We start from the raw sequence: 18,340 nt of genomic DNA on the forward strand, positions 1-18,340 counted from the left end.
CAAAACTAGGTGACAAGATATTGCCAGGAACACCAAACTACAAGCAAATCGCCAGAAGCCGCAGGACCTGCATAATATCAACATTTGTGTGGCAGAAAACAAAGGCCCTGCATCGGATATTGATTACAGGGAGAACGGTGGAGCCAGACTTCTGGTTCCCAGCCTGTCTCTGCTACTCTAACTGTGGGATCTTGGGAAGGTTGCTCACACCCCGCATGCCTCAGTTCTCTCGTGCATAACACGGGGATAATGATAAAGCCCACTTCACAAGGTCAGCGTGAGGATTCAATTAGTTATTACCTAGAAAGTGCTTAGAACAGTACCTGGCAGACAGTGAGAAAGAGCTTGATAAATGTTACTATCACTAGCTCATCCAAGCAAGAGACGGGAATTACTGGGAAGGTCTTTTTATTTATTTTTTAAATGAAGAGCAGAATTTCTCCCTTAGTTAAACATCATTCCCATTTGAATGGGCCTTGATGGATGCAAGAGGTATATTGGACTAGAGATAAGGAGACTTGGCTTTTGGATCCAATATTGCCAGTTCTAGGCTGGGCAAAGCCCCCAGCCTCAGAGTCTCCTGGACAGAATCAGCAAAGGCAGGGAGGAGGGTCTTTGAGAGGTTCACGGCTACTGCTGTTTTAGTCTAAGATTCTAAGACTTAAGACTGAGAATAGGTGACTCTGTGGTCTCTTTTCCCCACTATCGTCTTACAGCCCAGGGCTTCCAATACCCAAAATGCTAGAAGATTCATGAATGACTCGGTGTTCAATATTTCCTTCTCAGCTCTTACCTTCGACGTAGGTTGGGAATGAAGCCAAGCTTTTTCTTGACTGCAATTAAGACAAAGAGGTTTCAAAAAGGGCAAAGCATGATGAAAAATGCATTAACACAGCCATCTGTGCAACATGAAAAATAAATACATCCCCAATGACAGATATTAACCAGTTGTCAACCATTTTGGGCTACAAAAAGTGACGTGTGAATAAACATATGCATTTATTATTAAAGGTTACCCAAAGCCCAGAACCATCCATTCATATTTTAGATAATCTAAAAATCCTACATTCTACAATCAGAGAGATGTCTGTCATCTTAAAAAATAACCCATGGACCAAAATTCATAATCAGTAATAGCAATAAAAAGGACTCAATTTGTATTCTTAAGAATTTGGGTGTCTAAGTGAGAAACTGCCAATTAGTAAAGGCACCAATGAAATGATTATATGCTAAAATTAAGAATTCCCTTTGAGAATTTTATTCCACTTTATGTCTTTGCTGCACTGATCTCTAACTGTGCTAAAAATGATTGCTACAGTTTTTATCTCTTCCTTTCATCCCTTACTTATGTATTTTAGTTTAAAAAATCCATTACATAAGTTATTATTGTGTTACCTTAAAATAAGAACCCAATAAACAAAGAGGTAATTTAAAAACCCTGGAATTTCTTATACTAAGTAAAACCTCATAGCAAAGGTCAGTCTCCCAGAGCATCCTTGGAAGTGGATATAATCAGCTAGAAACCTTCTAGAACCTGATTGGATGGCAGTTTAAATGCTAGCTCTCAGAGGAGCAGTACTTACCACTTGGTTCCTTTCACAAGCAAATGTCCTAGAGTTAACTCTCAGTGGAATAAGAATAGGTAATTCATTCCTGCTCCAACCAGTGACAGAATTTGCAGCTGGTATGTCTAGGGCAGGGTGATGAGAGCATTACAGGAGAGTGGAGAGCTAACGTAAAAGACAAGAGTCCCTAAAATGGGCAAAATCAGGGTTTGCATGGCCACGGGTTATCTTCAAAAAACCTAAAGATTTTCATTGCCAAGAATCTACCAGGTGTTAGGTGATCATTTCAGAACAAGACTACCTAGTACAACATAGCTGCTCAGTAGGTTGACTTGAATTGATGGTATACTCTGAGGTGCCTAGTGGACTCGAAGACTGAAGGGCCCTAGATGATGGCTGGTATATCATGGGAAACAACTCCATATCATAGCACTTTATACAGTGCTCTTCACTTGGAAGATGGGAATGGCTAAGGAATGATTAATTAGTTAATATTTGCACAACATTCTAAAAAATATTAATGTTAATTGTTATGTGAAAATTGGAGGCAGTCGAAGAAACCATTTTAAGACTCTAAGCTCAATCCAGGACAATGACAAGAATCCAACACTAATCACACAATACACAATGCAGATCAATCTCAGTAAACCTGCTGCAGGTGTGCTCACTGGGATGAAATGGTTCCTCACACCAAAGAGGGTGGGTTTCTGGTTTCAGAAAGGATCACCTTTAAAGAAACTAAGGACACAAGATCACCAGGAACGAAAAGTTACTGGCTGCTGATGCATTTATGGAAAGAGGCACACCTAGTGAAAGCCAAGATTATGTGGATAGGAGAAAAGAGGACTCCAATTTCAACGGTGCTTCACATTAATTTTACTTTCCATTTACTCAAGTGAGAAGATAGGCCCAGCTGAGTGCCTGTTGGCTTAAACTCTGTTGCTTTAAGGAAAAAAAATCCGTAACTTCATGGTATGCAGATGAAAGCTAGCTTCTTCATAAGAGCCAAAGACCTTTAGATTATTATTCCCCAACCATTTCCCTGTCCTTGCCCTCAGCATCTAGGGGCAATGAGGGCTTTACTTCATCTAATCAAAATGGTTTAGCCTCCAGGTACAACCAAGAAGCCAATTTATATTTTCTTGGGCTATTAGATTTAGATTTTAGCAGATGCTACAAAAGAATTGCTTTAGTCTATGGCTCTAAAAGCTGCTGTTTTATTTAGAGCCACAACGGAGGGCATTTGGTACATTCACTTATTCTCTATTCATGAACTCATGACTGGCTTTCTTTAATCTCTGGGGTAGTAAATTTTTTTTTAAAGAGTTTTGTGAAACGAAAGAGTCTCTAATCTCTAATTATTGCACACAAAGAGGATTTTCATCGTTATTTCTAAAGATATGCAGAAACGTGTGCCAAATGAGAAACTTGCTTATTATATCTGATGAATAATCAAATCAGATGTCTGATTAGCCCTGTGTTTTCCCACATGTGGACAGAGATGAACATTAGTTGATCCTTAACATTCAAGAATTAATAAAGCCACATTCAAGAACTTAAAGGCCAAATCTCTGGGATGTTCCAGGAGGTCACATAAACCATGTGTAGAGTCCGGAGGCTTGAAAACTGCAATAATAACGTGCAAGCTACCCTGTCCATTCAGTGTGTGACCGGCAAGTACTCTTCATTGCAAGGATAGCAGATTCTGGTGTTAAGAGCCTGGGCTCTCCGGAGCTCTGGATTCAAAACCTGGCCCTACCACATGTGAGATCTGGGACCTCAGGTAAGTTACTTAACCTCTCAGCTTCCTCCACTAACAAATGAGGACATTAATTCCTACCTCGCAGAAGTATTTTAAGGACTAAATGAGATACTATGTGACTTGCTTGGCCTGGTGCCTGAACACTATAAATGCTCAAGAAATGGTAACTCTCATTACTGTTATTATCACTGTGGCTTTTCTTCTTGCCATTTGTTCTTACCTATTCGTGTGCTATGAATAAAGTACAAGGTGACGTTGTAGGATGCAGGGCCAGCAGAAACCGTAAGCCCATTACTCCAGTTCCTGTGGCCTGGTGAAGACCAGAGAAGGACAAAGCATATTTCAAATCTAAATTCTAATGTCGGTGCCGTTTCAGAGAAGGTCTCCTCACGTTTCTTTGGTTTAATATGAATAGATTAATGAAAAAAATACTTCTCCCCCCGCATGAATATTTAATGGCAAACGTATGTGAATTCAATGATATTTTAAGGGTAAATTTTAACTAAGACTCCTTTTAGAAGCGATCTGCCACTCAGGTTAAAATGGAGGTCGCTTTCTTCCATCGAATTTAATGGAAAATTATTAGCAAAAGGAAGGAAAAATGAGACAATCATTCATCACGTGGTTTAGCTCTTTAACGCCTGTCCTCAGTGTTGCTTAGGTAGCATCCCGATTTAGAATGAGCTGAGCCCACACACAGATGATGGTGCAGGCCAGTGCTTCCCTGTTGCTAGTTCATAAGCAGGTGAGGGTAGCAGTTAGTCAGGTGTCAAAGGACAACAGGTGCTGGAGAGGGCAATGGCTCCCTCTCAGGGGAAAAACACCTGCCCGTTTCTAGCCCCAGAACCCTTAGTGGGAGCAAAGCAGCATCTTCTGTCTTCAATATTCTCTGCCAGTGCTCAGCATGGCCTCCATCAGTAGGGTGACCATACGATTTGCTGTCCAAAGAGACACTTTAAGGCTGCACTGTCCAGCAGCCCCTAGCCACACACAGCTATTTAAGCTAATTTAAATGGAATAAAATGCAAAATTCATTTCCTCAGTGCCACTAGCCACACCTCAAGGGCTTGCTAGGCACACGTGGTAGTGTCTACCATATGGGACAGTCCAGAAGTAAAACATTCCCTGCATCACAGAAAGTTCTCCTGGACAGCGCTGCTGCTTTCAAACGTGAGACGGGGTGCTCACCAGGTGTACTGCTTGGACAACAGGTGTGAACCGGAACCACCCCAGGTAAGCCAGGACAAGCAGTCATCCTATTGTCATGAAAGATATTTCACTTGGGCCTGAAATAAATTAGTATTTAAGAAACCAGCCCATTTCCCAAACCACAGAGCAACTGTAATGCCATGGCACTGAGGCTCATAACACCTCTAGGAAGGATGCTGCTAAACAGAGCTTTTGATGTCCCACGTCCAAGAGAAGCTTCTGCCATCATGGCAATGTTCAGTAATCTCTGCTTCCAGTACAATAGCCACTAGTCACGTGTGGCTGCCGAGCCCTTGAAATGTGGCTAGTGTGCCTGAGGAGGTGACTTTTTCATTTTATTTATGAATTAAAATAGACACCTGTGGCTAGCGGCTGTCAAATTGGATGGCATGGCTTTATCACCGAATTCCACGCTGGAGAGATCAGAATTTTTCTCCGCAGGGTAATCTGGGTCGGCAGCTCTGTTGGAGGCTGGAGAAAGCATAAACCAGAAACAGAATAAGACATAACGGGCTGATGGCTTTTGAAACAAAATGGTACCCTACCTCTTTATTTGTGGAGGCTTCCGTGGGGTCACTGGGATGAAGGGGTGTGCTCGAAGACTCTGCACCCAGGGGTGAGGAACTGCCAGGAGACGGGGACTGGAACACAGACAGCAGAGGAAATCACAGTGAGCATCACAGAGTGAGGGACTGGGTGAACCGCCCAGCCCTGGGGGACACAGAGGTCCTATCTGAAGCACATTTCAGCAGTGAGAAAACTTTCTTGGAAAGGAACTGCCAAATGTACATAGAAGCCTTGGATTTGTCGAGCTTTCGTTAGATTCCTGCCCTGTTTCCAAAGGAGCCCTTACAGTTCAGCCTCACCCGGCCCCCCACCTTAGGCCAAGTGTTCAAGCATCGCGAAAGTTGAATATCAAACTTAAAGCCCTAGATGAATAAAGCTAATAGTGATACTCAAATGTTTCCGTTTTTAAAACATTTTTCTTACTGAGGGAAACAAAAGACTTTGGGTGCTAAATGTCTTATAAAATCACCTGCCCAAGATTACCTGAAAGGAAAGGGAAAAATTAAAACATGAAGTTTTAAAGAGGCAGCCGGGACTGATTCTGATGACTGGAAACCACACCACCTGTGAAATATTCTGTCTGATATAATCCAGAGGCCACTGAAAACACAGAGATATTTCGGCATCCAAAAAACATTACCTTGATACTCTTAGAAGAGTTAAAAAATTCTTTGTTAAATGGTATGTTTAAAAATAAGGCATAGAAAAGGTTTGGAAAGCATAGTCCCCAACCTGGTGATGGGCTCAGGCTCCCTGTGCAGGTCCTGCTTGAATGGATTTGAAGCTCCAGGCCAGCGCCCTTTAAGCCCTGCTGATTGAACGACCAAAGAAAGAAAACAAGCACAGGGATGGGAATAGTGCAGGCGCTGAAAACCCTCCCCAGCTGATTCCCAAACATTTCTGCATGCTCCTGAAATCTGGGGGGATGAAGAGAACCTTCAGGTGAGCCACAGGGATGCTTACGAATTCTGTAGCCATGGTCCTCTGAGAGGAAGAACATGCAGCTTCACAGTCTGTTGGTGATGTTTGATAGAAGGCATAAAACCGAACCCAGTCAAGGACCTATTCTCTGAGGAAGAGTGGGGCTGTGACTGAGGAGAGGTATGTTCTGGGTAAAGAAAGCAAAATCACACGAGCAATAGCTAGAACCTGCTTCTGACCTCTGGAGACTGAACCTCACGGGGAAGTGGAGGCACAGAGACATCAGTAATACACCTCTGCGTGGGAAGGGAGAATGTCCCACGGAGCAATGGTGCTCAGGAAGGGAGGGGGCATGCTCACATACAAGGGGGCCCCAGCAAGCACTGTGTGAAATCATAAAAACAATAAATCCTTTCCAAAGAGTCTTAATGACAGGAAACACCAAATGAACTGAAGCATGATACGGTGAAATGCAGTATTATGCACACAGATGTGGTACCATCCCAGTCTATTGCTGTGAAGCCTGGATTTGTTTCCCATGAGCAGATATATCTGATCCTGAGCAGGGAGGTGAGGACCAATGAGCCTCTTCAACACTCACATGCGGAAATCAGCTGCTCCGCAGTTAAGTCAAGAGGATGAGCATTAGGGTAACGTCAGACACGAAGTACCCAAGCCCCACGGTCCCTGGACACAAGAAAGGTGCCCCGTGTGCCTTTAAAAAGAACACACAGAATTTTTCATTCGGCACCCAAGAGAGTTGGTGGGGACTTACTGAGTTAGCTCTATGTCTGGCCTACTCAAAATTAATGTAGTCAACTTTTCATGATAATTTAATGCCTTTAAATTTTCCCAGTTTTTCAAATTTGAAGAGCTTCCTTGGACATTTATGTCTATTTTTCCCCAAGTAATTTTCCCTGTCACAAAAATTTTAAAGGTCTAGTCCCTGGGGAAGCTAGAGCAGCTGCTTTTTCTTTAATTGCTTGGTTTGAGAGCCATGTATATCACCTTCGCTGAAAAAAATAAATGCTCCCAAAGTATCCCACAGTGCCTATTTCTCTAATTATTTTCTGTTGCAAATCTTCTGAAAATGGAGTCTTTGCAATGTTGTGAGCACCAGGTCATCGCCAGATGATGTGAGAAGACAGATTATCTGGAGAGCAGGCTGGGATGCAGAAGAGGCAGGTCAGACCCCACAGTAAGGCTCGATGACCAGTCCCAGGTGTCCACCATGGGACACTGGAGAAGAGGCACAAATGTGACTTTGGTGGGCACTGCTCTCACCGAGGTTCTCAGGGGACCCACACTAGCCTTTATCAGGCGGCACTTCCCCTCAGACACTCATGCTCTAGCCTTCTGCATGCAAATGAGGCCCCTTGTGCTTCCTTCTGTTTGCATGTGCCGTTACTGACCTCCACCTAGAGAGTTCTCCCTCATTCTCTCCTTCGAAAGCACTCATCTTGCTGAAGCTTTCTCAGACTCTCTTCAAGGTACCATTCTCCCCTGATGGCATGTTTCGGGGTTTTGTAATTATCTGTTTATGTGTCTGCCTCCCCTCTCCCAAGAACTCTCCGGAGGGCTCTTGTCTTATTCATCTTTATAATCCAAGTTCCTAGCCTTGTGTCTTATAAACAATAGGCACCCAGTAAACATTTACTGAATAACTGATGTCAGTGGGGTGTCCAGCCTTACCATGTTTTCCAACTTGCACAGAAAGCAGTCAACCACTACTCTCTTGCATTTTTTTAGTGATCAGTGGTAAGCCTCTTTCTGATATAAGACCTCTACGCTGTTATGTGTAGAATGTTACATCTGCATTTTGAACTAGAGAAGTGGCCTTTGCCTGTGAAGACTCAGACCTTAGCTCCAGCTAAGCTCCTTTAAAGCAAAAACTGTCCCCAAACAAGAGAGTACCCTACCTGGTGGAAGCCCACTACCCACCACGCCATTGCTGACAAAGTCAAGGTGGACAAACATCTTCAGAGCAGACACAGGCTCCATGGAGCCCAAACAAGGGTGTTAACATCAATTCAACTTCTGCCTTGTTATATGCTCAAGAGTGGAAAGAAAACCAGAAATTGGATAATACTTTTTATATTTCAAAGATGTACTGGAGGCAAAATTTAACCAACAAAATGATGCAAAAAGTAAAAACTATCATTACATATTTCTGTCTGGGGTCTCATGCCTTCTGGGTTACTGAACAGATATTCAGTTTTAGGCAAATGAGACAAGGGTGGGAAGCAAATGTGGGCTTGGAAATTCACAAAGGTAAGTGCCACACAGGGTGTCTCTAGGGAGGTAGTGTTCAAAGATGACTCAACAATTCCCTGTGTTGGTAATTACAGGAGGTCTCCTTAAGCTCAACAATATGTCTTCTGCAAATTATGTTCCAGCAGATTTCCCACAGCTCTGGGGTTCCACAAAGCAGAGCTGTCAGTCTTAAGACTTAGGCTCTTCAATGCCAGGACAAGAGATGGACAGTCCTGATCTTACGCCTAAGGATGCAACAGCATCCCAAGGGAAAGCCAATCATTCATTTTCATTCCAACTGGACACCTCCTTGGGGCAAACTAACGGCTGGTGGTAGAGGTGAGAGACAAACAGTTCCTGGAATTTTCAGGCTATGCACGAAGGGGAAAAAAACAGTGCACAAATAATTACTATTAATTTATTCCTGCAACAGACATTTCAGTGCCTCCTTGTGTTCCTAGCACTGGGCCAGGGAAACAAAGAGGAAAACGATGTTGTGGTTCTGTCCCCCACTCCTTTCCAGGTAGTGGGAGGAGACACGTAAAGTCAGCGTCGCGCCAGGTGGCTAGCATATGAATCCATACATAAAGACACAGGGTTGGGAGGATGTCTTTCTGCAGAAGGGGAGGGGTGTCTATCAGCAATGCTACATTGGGAAGGAATTGCTTCAGCTGAATCCTAAAAACGGGATGGTATTCATGCAGCAGGATGGGATGGGATAGGGAAGAAGTGGAAGGTACTAGAAACAGAGGCAGGGAGGGAAGCACAGCTCTGCAGGGAAGGGAGAGATGAGCTGAAGGGCAGGGACGAGTCACCGGAGCCCCACTTGGTGACAAACTGCCTACTCTCTGCCCAGAGGGTATTTTCTTTGTGAGCCGCTGGCCTACGGTCCTCATGGAAGAAGCACAATGTAGGCACTTTAATAACTATTTCCTGAATTAAGGTGGAAAATCTAGAGGGTTGAGGGGTTTGCTCTTCCCTTTCCCTTAATCCTCTTTCATCCTTGGACATCAGCATGAAGAGAAGATTACCACCCAGAAAAGTTGACAGGATGGTAATAGGAACACCCCAAAACCATGGGTAAAGGGCCCCTGGCTCTTTCCAAACGGGCAGTGTTCTTTTCAGAAAGGCCTAAGGACTGAGGCAGGACTGAGAGTAAAGCTGTGATCTGGAGAGGTGTACAGGGACCTTGAAAGACTTTTGGAGGAATTCCAGTCAAAAGACACAAAAAAGTGAGTCTGACCTGGGCCATTCACTCATTTATTTAACATGAAGTACAGACAGTGTCTGGGGAGCCCAAACCCCTGACTGTGCCCAAGGAGCTCCTGATCTAGCAGGGCAGACAGACCCACAAACAAATGCAGTGTGTCCTCCGTAGCAATGTCTCTGAGTCCCTGAGAAAAATAAAAGTCACCATAACATAAAAACAGCCGCTATGGAGCTGACTACTCGCAAGGTTAGTGTCCACCTTAACAGCCTCCCTCCAAAACACTAGCATCTACCTGGTCCATGTCTTTGTCAGCTGGTCTCTGTTGACTGTTGGGACCATCTGGCATTTCTAGGCAAAACCAAAACCAAACAGCAACTGCACTGCAGAGTAGAAGTGCAAATACTGCAAAAATAAATAAAGACAAAGCAGAATCTCAGAAAGTTGAAGGTGGCAAAGTTGCAGAACTGCTCAAACCCACTATGGACCATTGAAAAGTTGGTGGAGTTACGCCAGTTAACAATTAAGAGAAAAATGGAAGGATGACAATGTTAGAGGTGCTTTAAAAGAGCATGATCTGAACATCTGATAATAAAGAGAGGCCCTTGGCAAAACAGTCTTTAAATATTTCTGCTGAAATGGTCCTCTTTATGACTGAAAGGACTGTTTCTGATCATGCTGTGCAAGTCACGTGTGAATTGAAGGCAGTTCTTCTATTGTATGATTCAATGGCTCTTTTTGAGACAAATTACAACTCCCCAAGTCAATACTTCTCTTCTAAGCTCATACAACTCAATAACAAAAAAACAAACAACCCAACTGAAAAATGGGCAGATCTAAATAGACATTTCTCCAAAGAAGACATACAGATGGCCACAAGGCACATGAAAAGATGCTCATCATCGCTAATTATTAGAGAAATGCAAATCAGAACTACTGTGAGGTACCACCATCATTAAAAGCTCTACAAATAACAAATGCTGAAGAGGGTGTGGAGAAAAGGGAACCCTCCTACACTGTTTGTGGGAATGTAAATTGGTGCAGTCACCATGGAAAACAGTATGGAGGTTCCTTAAAAAAATAAAAATAGAGCTACCATATGATCCAGCAATCCCACTCCTGGGCATATATCCAGAAAAAACTATAATTCAAAAAGATACATGCACCCCTATGTTCATAGCAGCAATGTTCACCATAGCCAAGACATGGAAACAACCTGAATGTCCACTGACAGATAAATGGATAAACAAGATATAATACATATATGTGGTATATACCATACCATTCCACGTATATGGAATACTACTCAGCCACAAAAAAGAATGAAATAATGCCATTTGCAGTAACATGGATGGACCTAGAGATGATCATACTAAGTGAAGTAAGTCAGAAAGAGATAAATATCATGATATCACATATGCGGAATGTAAAATATGACACAAATGAACTTATCTACAAAACAGAAACAGACTTACCGACATAGAAAACAGACTTGTGGTTGCCAAGAGGGAGAGAGAGGGAGGGACGGATGGATTGGGAGTTTGGGATTAGCAGATGCAAACTATTATATATAGGACGGACAAACAACAAGGTCTGACTGGGATCAGGGACAGGGAACCTATATTCAATATCCTGTAATAAACCATAATGGAAGAGAATATGAAAAAGAATATATATGCATAAAAATCACTTTTCAGTGCAGCAGAAATTACCACAACATTGTAAATCAGCTATACTTCAATAAAATAAATGAAAAAATACTTCTTCTCTAAGAATTCACATATAGATGAAATTATAACCAACATGTTGTGAGTCAAAAGATAAACTAAGCTTATGTTTGTAATTTTTTAGTACTTTCAAGGTAAAGTTCTAATCAAATCCCTTTCTCCCCATTCTTACTTGAAACTTTGGTCTTTGTTGTAAGTGAATTAATTTTAAGTAGGCCTTTGAAGGTACACTTACATAGGGATCCTTTGGGACACCCCTCCCTCTCCTCTGGTGGTTAAAATGTGACATGACACCTTCCATAAGAGTCAAGAGCAGGAGGGAGGAGAGACCATCTGGGTCAAAAAAGGCTTCCAGTGGAGAAGACACAGCCTTTCCTGCCACAGTGTCTGGTACTTGGAAGGCCCTGAACAAAGCCTGTTGGTTGGCAGAAGTAAAAAAAAGAAAAAAAAAGGGCTTCCCTGGTGGCGCAGTGGTTGAGAGTCCGCCTGCCGATGCAGGGGACACGGGTTCGTGTCCCGGTCCGGGAAGATCCCACATGCCACGGAGCAGCTGGGCCCGTGAGCCATGGCCGCTGAGCCTGCACGTCCATAGCCTGTGCTCCGCAACAGGAGAGGCCACAACAGTGAGAGGCCGGCGTACCGCAAAAAAAAATCAATTCCTAAGACACTGTGTCTAGTCTTCAAAGCCATCATGACCTGGCTTTCCAATATTAGGGTCTATTTTCAAAAGTATAGGTGATTACAGGGAACACAAGTTAACATTTCTCCTTTGAAAAAGATGGGCGTTTTATTTTGTATTGTGGCAGAACAAGTAAAATTGCAACTGAGGTTTCAGGATACTGAAGGGGTTAACTGCTCAAGCCCTAGCATCTGGCAGAGCTGAGTGTGAATTCTGCCTTTACCACTCACAGCTGAGACCCTGAGCAGGTTCCCAACCTCTCTGATTCTCCTGACAATTGAGGAAAACAGTAATTACCTGCCTCTTGGGATTGAGGTGAGGATTAATTGGTGACAAAGCACACAGAGGGTCAGCTCAGTGCCTGGGCACACACAATGCACTCAATCAATATTTAATAAGTCTTTTAAGATCCCAACAGTAACAAAAGTGATTTCACCCCTATGGGAGAGTGTTCACAAGGACAACACATACCCATTGGGATGTTTTCTTCATCTCGTTTCCTTCCTTATTAACATTTTATTCATGAATAAAATTAAAAAGCACACAGAAGGCTCTATAAAAATCATACCACAAAGATTTTAAGTTAATTTATAAGCCCCAAGACTCTTACTTGTATACTGGCAAGACTAGCTCATTACTGGCTATGGTTGGGGGTATACACGATGGCTGTATGCAATTTCTGACATGCCCACAGCCTCCCATTCAAGGTAGCACATCAGAATATGAGGGCTGAGCATGATGCTATTATGGTGATTGATTTACAAAACAGAATCGTGTGCATATGCATAGCTCTAGTGTTAGTTGAGAACACAGCTTATGTATAACCATAACACACCGAGATACTCCACTGTTTAGGACACCTGGTGAAAGACCCCAGCCAGCTCTAGCCAAGTTTAATGAGTCTCAGTACCCGTGGATCCAAGTACACATTCCCTCCAAAGGAAAATTTCACTGCAGCGAAGGCTAGATATGGAGCAACTCACAGAACCTGAGAATAAGTTTATTTTTAAGGTCACCAAGCAGTCGACATACTACATGTGACCAAAACACTAAGAACTCATGAACCTTCTTCACCAGTGTTACAGACTGTGTCTCCCTCCAACATATATGTTGAAACCCTAGCCCCCAGTGGGATGGTATTAGGAGGTGGGGCCTCTGGGAGTTAATTAGGTCATGAGGGTGGGGCCCTCATGAAAGTGATTAGTGCCTTTATAAGAGAGACAAGAGAACGTGCTTCCTCTTTCCCTGCTCTCCACCCTGTGAGGACGCAGCAAGACGACAGCCATCAGCAAACCAGGAAGAGAACCCTCACCAGAAGCTGACCATGCTGGTACCCTGATCTCAGACTTCCCAGACTCCAGAACTGTGGGGAATAAATTTCTGTTGTTTAAGTCACTGGGTCTATGGTATCTTGTTACAGCAGCCCAAACTAAGACATCCAGAGGCGTCTCACTAAGCACCTATTTACTCTCATTTTTAAAGACAGTTTTAACAAGCTCTGAGCAATTCACTCCTCAATTCAAAAACTTTAGTGGCTCCTTTTTGCTTAAAGAATAACTCTTAAGACTCTTTACCTTGGCACTCAAGGAATCCAAGGATTGGCCTTAATTTCTTTACCATTTTCTACCCTTCCAGTTCCTATTCTCTGTCGTCAAGCCAAACTGAACTCCTTTCTGTTCCCTGTATATAACCTGTGAGTTTCTGCTCAGAGCCTTTGTTGATGCTCTTGTCTGAACTCCACATGTCCACAACACACCAAAGGCCCATTTCAAATGTTAACTCTTTCATGAAGTCTTTCCAATATCTTAGGTGAAAGGAATCCCTCTCCTATGAGAGCTGCTTGTATTTTATCTGTGCCATTCTTATGGTGCATCACTTTCTCCCTTATATTTTATAAAATTCTAATGCTATTGAATAATATTTTAATTACAATATTTTAATAAGCACCATGAAGGCAGGATTTATGATTAATTTACATTTTCTTCTTCAAGCGCTTAATACGTGATTCCCCATGAAATATACAACAGGAGTTCAATAAGTGTGTTGAATACATGGAAGGATGCATGAACACCAATCCTCTAGTATCAGAGGAAAAAGGACACACAAAAAGGAAACAGGTTTATATACACAGTAGGTTCTGGACACATGCAGCATTGCACTTATGTGCTCATGTGGAAGTTTGTACCCACATATAGCTAGAGTTCTTGCCCATATTTTTTTTTAATTTTACTGAAGTACAGTTGATTTACAATGCTGTGTTAATTTCTGCTGTACAGCAAAGTGATTCAGTTATACATATATAATTCTTTTTCATATTTTTTCCCATTATCATTTATCACAGGATATTGAATACAGTTCCCCGTGCTATACAGTAGGAGTTTGTTGTTTGTCCATCCTATATATAAGTTTGCATCTGCTAATCCCAAACTCCAATTCATCCCTCTCCCCACCCTCCTACCCCTCATCAGCCACAAGTCTGTTCTCTATGTCTGCTCTTTACTCTTTTTTTTTAAAGGCTGATTTTATTTTATTTTTAACATCTTTATTGGAGTATAATTGCTTTACAATGTTGTGTTAGTTTTTGCTGTATAACAAAGTGAATCATCTAAACATATACATATATCCCCATATCCCCTCCCTTTTGCGTCTCCCTCCCACCCTCCCTATCCCACCCCTCTAGGTGTACACAAAGCACCAAGCTATCTCCCTGTGCTATGTGGCTGCTTCCCACTAGCTACCTATTTTACATTTGGTAGTGTATATATATCCATGCCACTCTCTCACTTCGTCCCAGCTTACCCTTCCCCCCCACCGTGTCCTTAAGTCCATTCACTATGTCTGTGTCTTTATTCCTGTCCTGACCCTAGGTTCTTCATAACCAGTTTTTGTTTTTTTTTAGATTCCATATACATGTGTTAGCATACGGTATTTGTTTTTCTCTTTCTGACTTACTTCACTCTGTATGACAGACTATAGGTCCATCCACCTCACTACAGATAATTAAATTTCGTTTCTTTTTATGGCTGAGTAATATTCCATTGTATATACGTGCCACATCTTCTTTATCCATTCATCAGTCGATAGACACTTAGGTTGCTTCCATGTCCTGGCCATTGTAAATAGAGCTGCAATGAACATTGTGGTACATGACTCTTTTTGAATTATGGTTTTCTCAGGGTATATGCCCAGTAGTGGGATTGCTGGGTCATATGGTCGATGTATTTTTAGTTTTTTAAGGAACCTCCATACTGTTCTCCATAGTGGCTGTATCAATTTACATTCCCACCAACAGTGTAGGAGGGTTTCTTTGTCTCCACACCCTCTTTAGTATTTGCTGTCTGTGGACTTTCTGATGATGGCCATTCTGACTGGTGTGAGGTGATGCCTCACCTTTACTAATGCTTCATCACGGTCTGTCTCCCTTCTTCGGCAGATTCTGCTTGCACGTCTGCACCCTCAGATGATTAGAGTAGTCTTGCAGACACAGCAGGAACAAATGTGCTCAAAGGTGGTATTTCATAGACCGTAATCAAGCATTTGGTCACTCAAGTCCTGTCCAGCCTGAACATTCTGGTTCCATTCCCTTTTCTATATGGACTTTCAAAGGCGGGGGCATTACTCAGGGCAGGCCACAGTACATGCTCTAGTTTTCCTGGGAAACTTCCATTTCGGGGGCTGTATGGAGCTTCTGTGCTTCCTGTGTCCTCACATAGCTTTTTCACTACGCATGTTGGTTTAAACAGCATAATCCTTTTTCTCAAGTAAATGTACATTGTTTTCCTCACTGATCTAAGGTGTTTTAAATTAACCTACTCCATGTTACAATTATTTAAAAAAAACAAATATATGATTAATTTCTCCTTGCTCCAAGATATGTTTGTGCTTCTGAAAATTGAAACTGCTGAAGAAACCCATAATTATTCACTCTCAATTCAAACTATATTATCAATGCACGTTTGTATTTCCTTAATGTGGTGAAACAGGAAAGTTAGCATAGGCATTGTAGGGGCATAATTATGTCATTAAAATGATAATAGCCTGGGCCTAATGAAGTATTTTATATACACATTTATAATGGATTCAATTAATACCAATGGAACATTTTGAGATAACTGTCAGAATATTCTATTTCCATCCTCTTTTCCCACAGGGAAAATGCTAGCATTCCCATCTCCAAGTCTGTTAAACCCATGGCAAGGCTGTAGTGTGAAGTTCCGGCCCACCTCGTAGCTCGGAGAGAACCTTGCACTGCAGCAATCTCCTCAGATAGAGGCTGCTTTCATCTTGGGGGGACCACACAGATCACTCATTTTATCACCATCTAAAGGGCTCCAAGCTTCTGAAACCATGTTCTTAAAGGCAAAAAAGAAAAAAAAGAAAACCCACAAAACTGACTAGTTAACTATTAACTAGAGTCATCCCTGCAAGGTGGGATAACTTATCTGATAAAGTTGATCTATAAACCGATGTTATCTTTTCCCAAAAATAGCCTCACTGTATTTATTGGAAAGGTATTACAACTTGTGATGGACTCATTTATGGAGGAAGCCTGCTATTCATGTCTCCATCTAGGTCCATATTCCCTGATGGTTCTCCTACACTGGCTTCCTCAGGCCACATTGAACGGTGAGAGGAAAACCAAAGTGACTCTTAGTTTGTATTAAGAGATGCAGCTGAGAGCACACTATTTGCTGTAATAACACATTATCTGCTAAGAACAATAACAGCCACCATTTGCAGATGGATTACTATGTGCCAGGCACTGTACAGGGTTCACTATGCCCATTAGTTCATTTATTAGCAAAACAGTTCCTAATGTGCAAAGCACTAATCTCCATTCAGTTTCATTAGCATCATGGAAGCAAAAGACACGACACAGAGCCAAGAATTAGAGGCTACAGTGCCCAAAGGAACTCATTTTCACAGCAAATAACAATGCCACACTGTTGGAGAGGAAGCAAAGTGCACATCTTTCTAAGTGATCAAACAGCCTTTTCTCTTTTCAGGTCATCTTGGACTTGTGAGCAACAGGCAAACCTGATTACATTTCTTCCTGTCCTATTCCTATTCCAGCTCTGTTCACTTACTCCTACCATCAAGGGAAATGCGGAGAACTCACAATCTGACAGGACTAGGAGAAGAAAACCAAGAGCAAAGCAGCAAACATAATTTTGAAGCCCGAGGATCCACCTACCTCGTCTTCGTGACACTCAAATTGGTACATCCAAAAATTCTCCATCTTTACTGGTATTCTTTGGGTAGAAGGGCCAGCTCTTGTGTGTCCACTTGTGAGCTGAGGCTAACTCCTGACCTCAGTGTGTGTCTGATGGATTGTTTCTAGTGGTGTTAGATGTTCCCTAGTCAATAATGCAACTTGTAACAGGAGATGTGACCACATCCCAGGGTGTCTGACCTAGCTGCATTAACTAACCCCTGGGTGCCCAATGTCCCCGGCAGTCGTGCGTCACTGGTGTAGCATCATCACCTGATGTTTCTGAGAAGGGGCAGACGCACCCCTTCTGGCAGCGATGCCTACTGTTTCTGGGAAAAAATAAACTCGGTTCTGAGGTGCTACCAGAAACTTTCACACACTCTATAAACTCTGCTGCGTTTACAGAACCTGTGAAAAAAGCATTTAGTTCATGTGGATGGAAGGAGTGGGAATTGGGAAAAAGAGGCTCTCTTAAAACCTGCGTCAGAATGCACCTGGGCATGTGGCCAGCGGAGGCCTGGGTCTCTAGGGGCACAGGATGCTACAAGTGGACCCTCCCTACCTCTTCACACTTGCTGAACATTCTTGCGCTCTAACATCCTTGCACTGCAATCTGAATAAGGGGAAATGGCGAACCAGATACACAAATACAAAAAGAAGCTGTCCCCAGGGTCAGCATGGTTTGACCCAAACCAATAGGTAATCCCAAACTGGGTTTGAGAGCTGGACCACGTCTGTGGTTCTCAGAAAAAGTCAAGACAAATATGAGTGGAACTGAGCTGGAGGGAACTAATGGAAACAGAGGTGGGCAGGGTAGTTCTGAAGCCTGACGACAGGAAACAGAGAGACCTCCCAGAGCCAACGTACCTCTCAACCAGCCATGGCAATGTGGGAGCACGTGGGTGCACAAGACGTGAAAGGCACAGAACATTCAAGACACTCGTTGTAACAGATGGCTTCGGCCTTCTTTCTCACCTAACTCTTCATGAGACATTCTGACAGGTCTCTCTCCCTGAGCCTACCTGATGAATTGTAATAGAGTCAAAAGGTAGAAAAAAGAGAAGCAAAGGACCTGAACAATCCACAGCTGGAAAACCCACCCATGCTAAGTGACAGTTTCCTGTGCTGTGGACAACTCTGCAGGCCAGACCAGAGAGAGAGGGTCCTCGGGGCTTCTCTGTCCCTCCTCTCTTGTTCTTGTGTTTCTGACCGCTCTGCGCGCAGCCAGATTGTACCTA

General features: G+C 42.8%; 1 protein-coding gene across 2 annotated transcripts in view; it reads right to left on the bottom strand.

Annotated features, from left to right (window-relative positions):
* Positions 1 to 18,340, bottom strand: part of APBA1 (amyloid beta precursor protein binding family A member 1) — an 89,106-nt gene that overhangs the window by 36,296 nt on the left and 34,470 nt on the right. For both annotated transcript variants that reach the window (XM_029203369.1, XM_029203370.1), the window contains exons 2-3: positions 5,082 to 5,177; positions 794 to 833 (exon numbers count right to left, since the gene is read on the bottom strand). In XM_029203369.1, the coding sequence (XP_029059202.1) occupies positions 794 to 833; positions 5,082 to 5,177 (136 nt within the window). The remainder of the gene's footprint in view (positions 1 to 793; positions 834 to 5,081; positions 5,178 to 18,340) is intronic.

The sequence above is a fragment of the Monodon monoceros genome, unplaced genomic scaffold (genome assembly GCF_005190385.1).
Source record: "Monodon monoceros isolate NGI ecotype Baffin Bay Population unplaced genomic scaffold, NGI_Narwhal_1 Super_Scaffold_5, whole genome shotgun sequence".
Taxonomy (NCBI): domain Eukaryota; kingdom Metazoa; phylum Chordata; class Mammalia; order Artiodactyla; family Monodontidae; genus Monodon; species Monodon monoceros.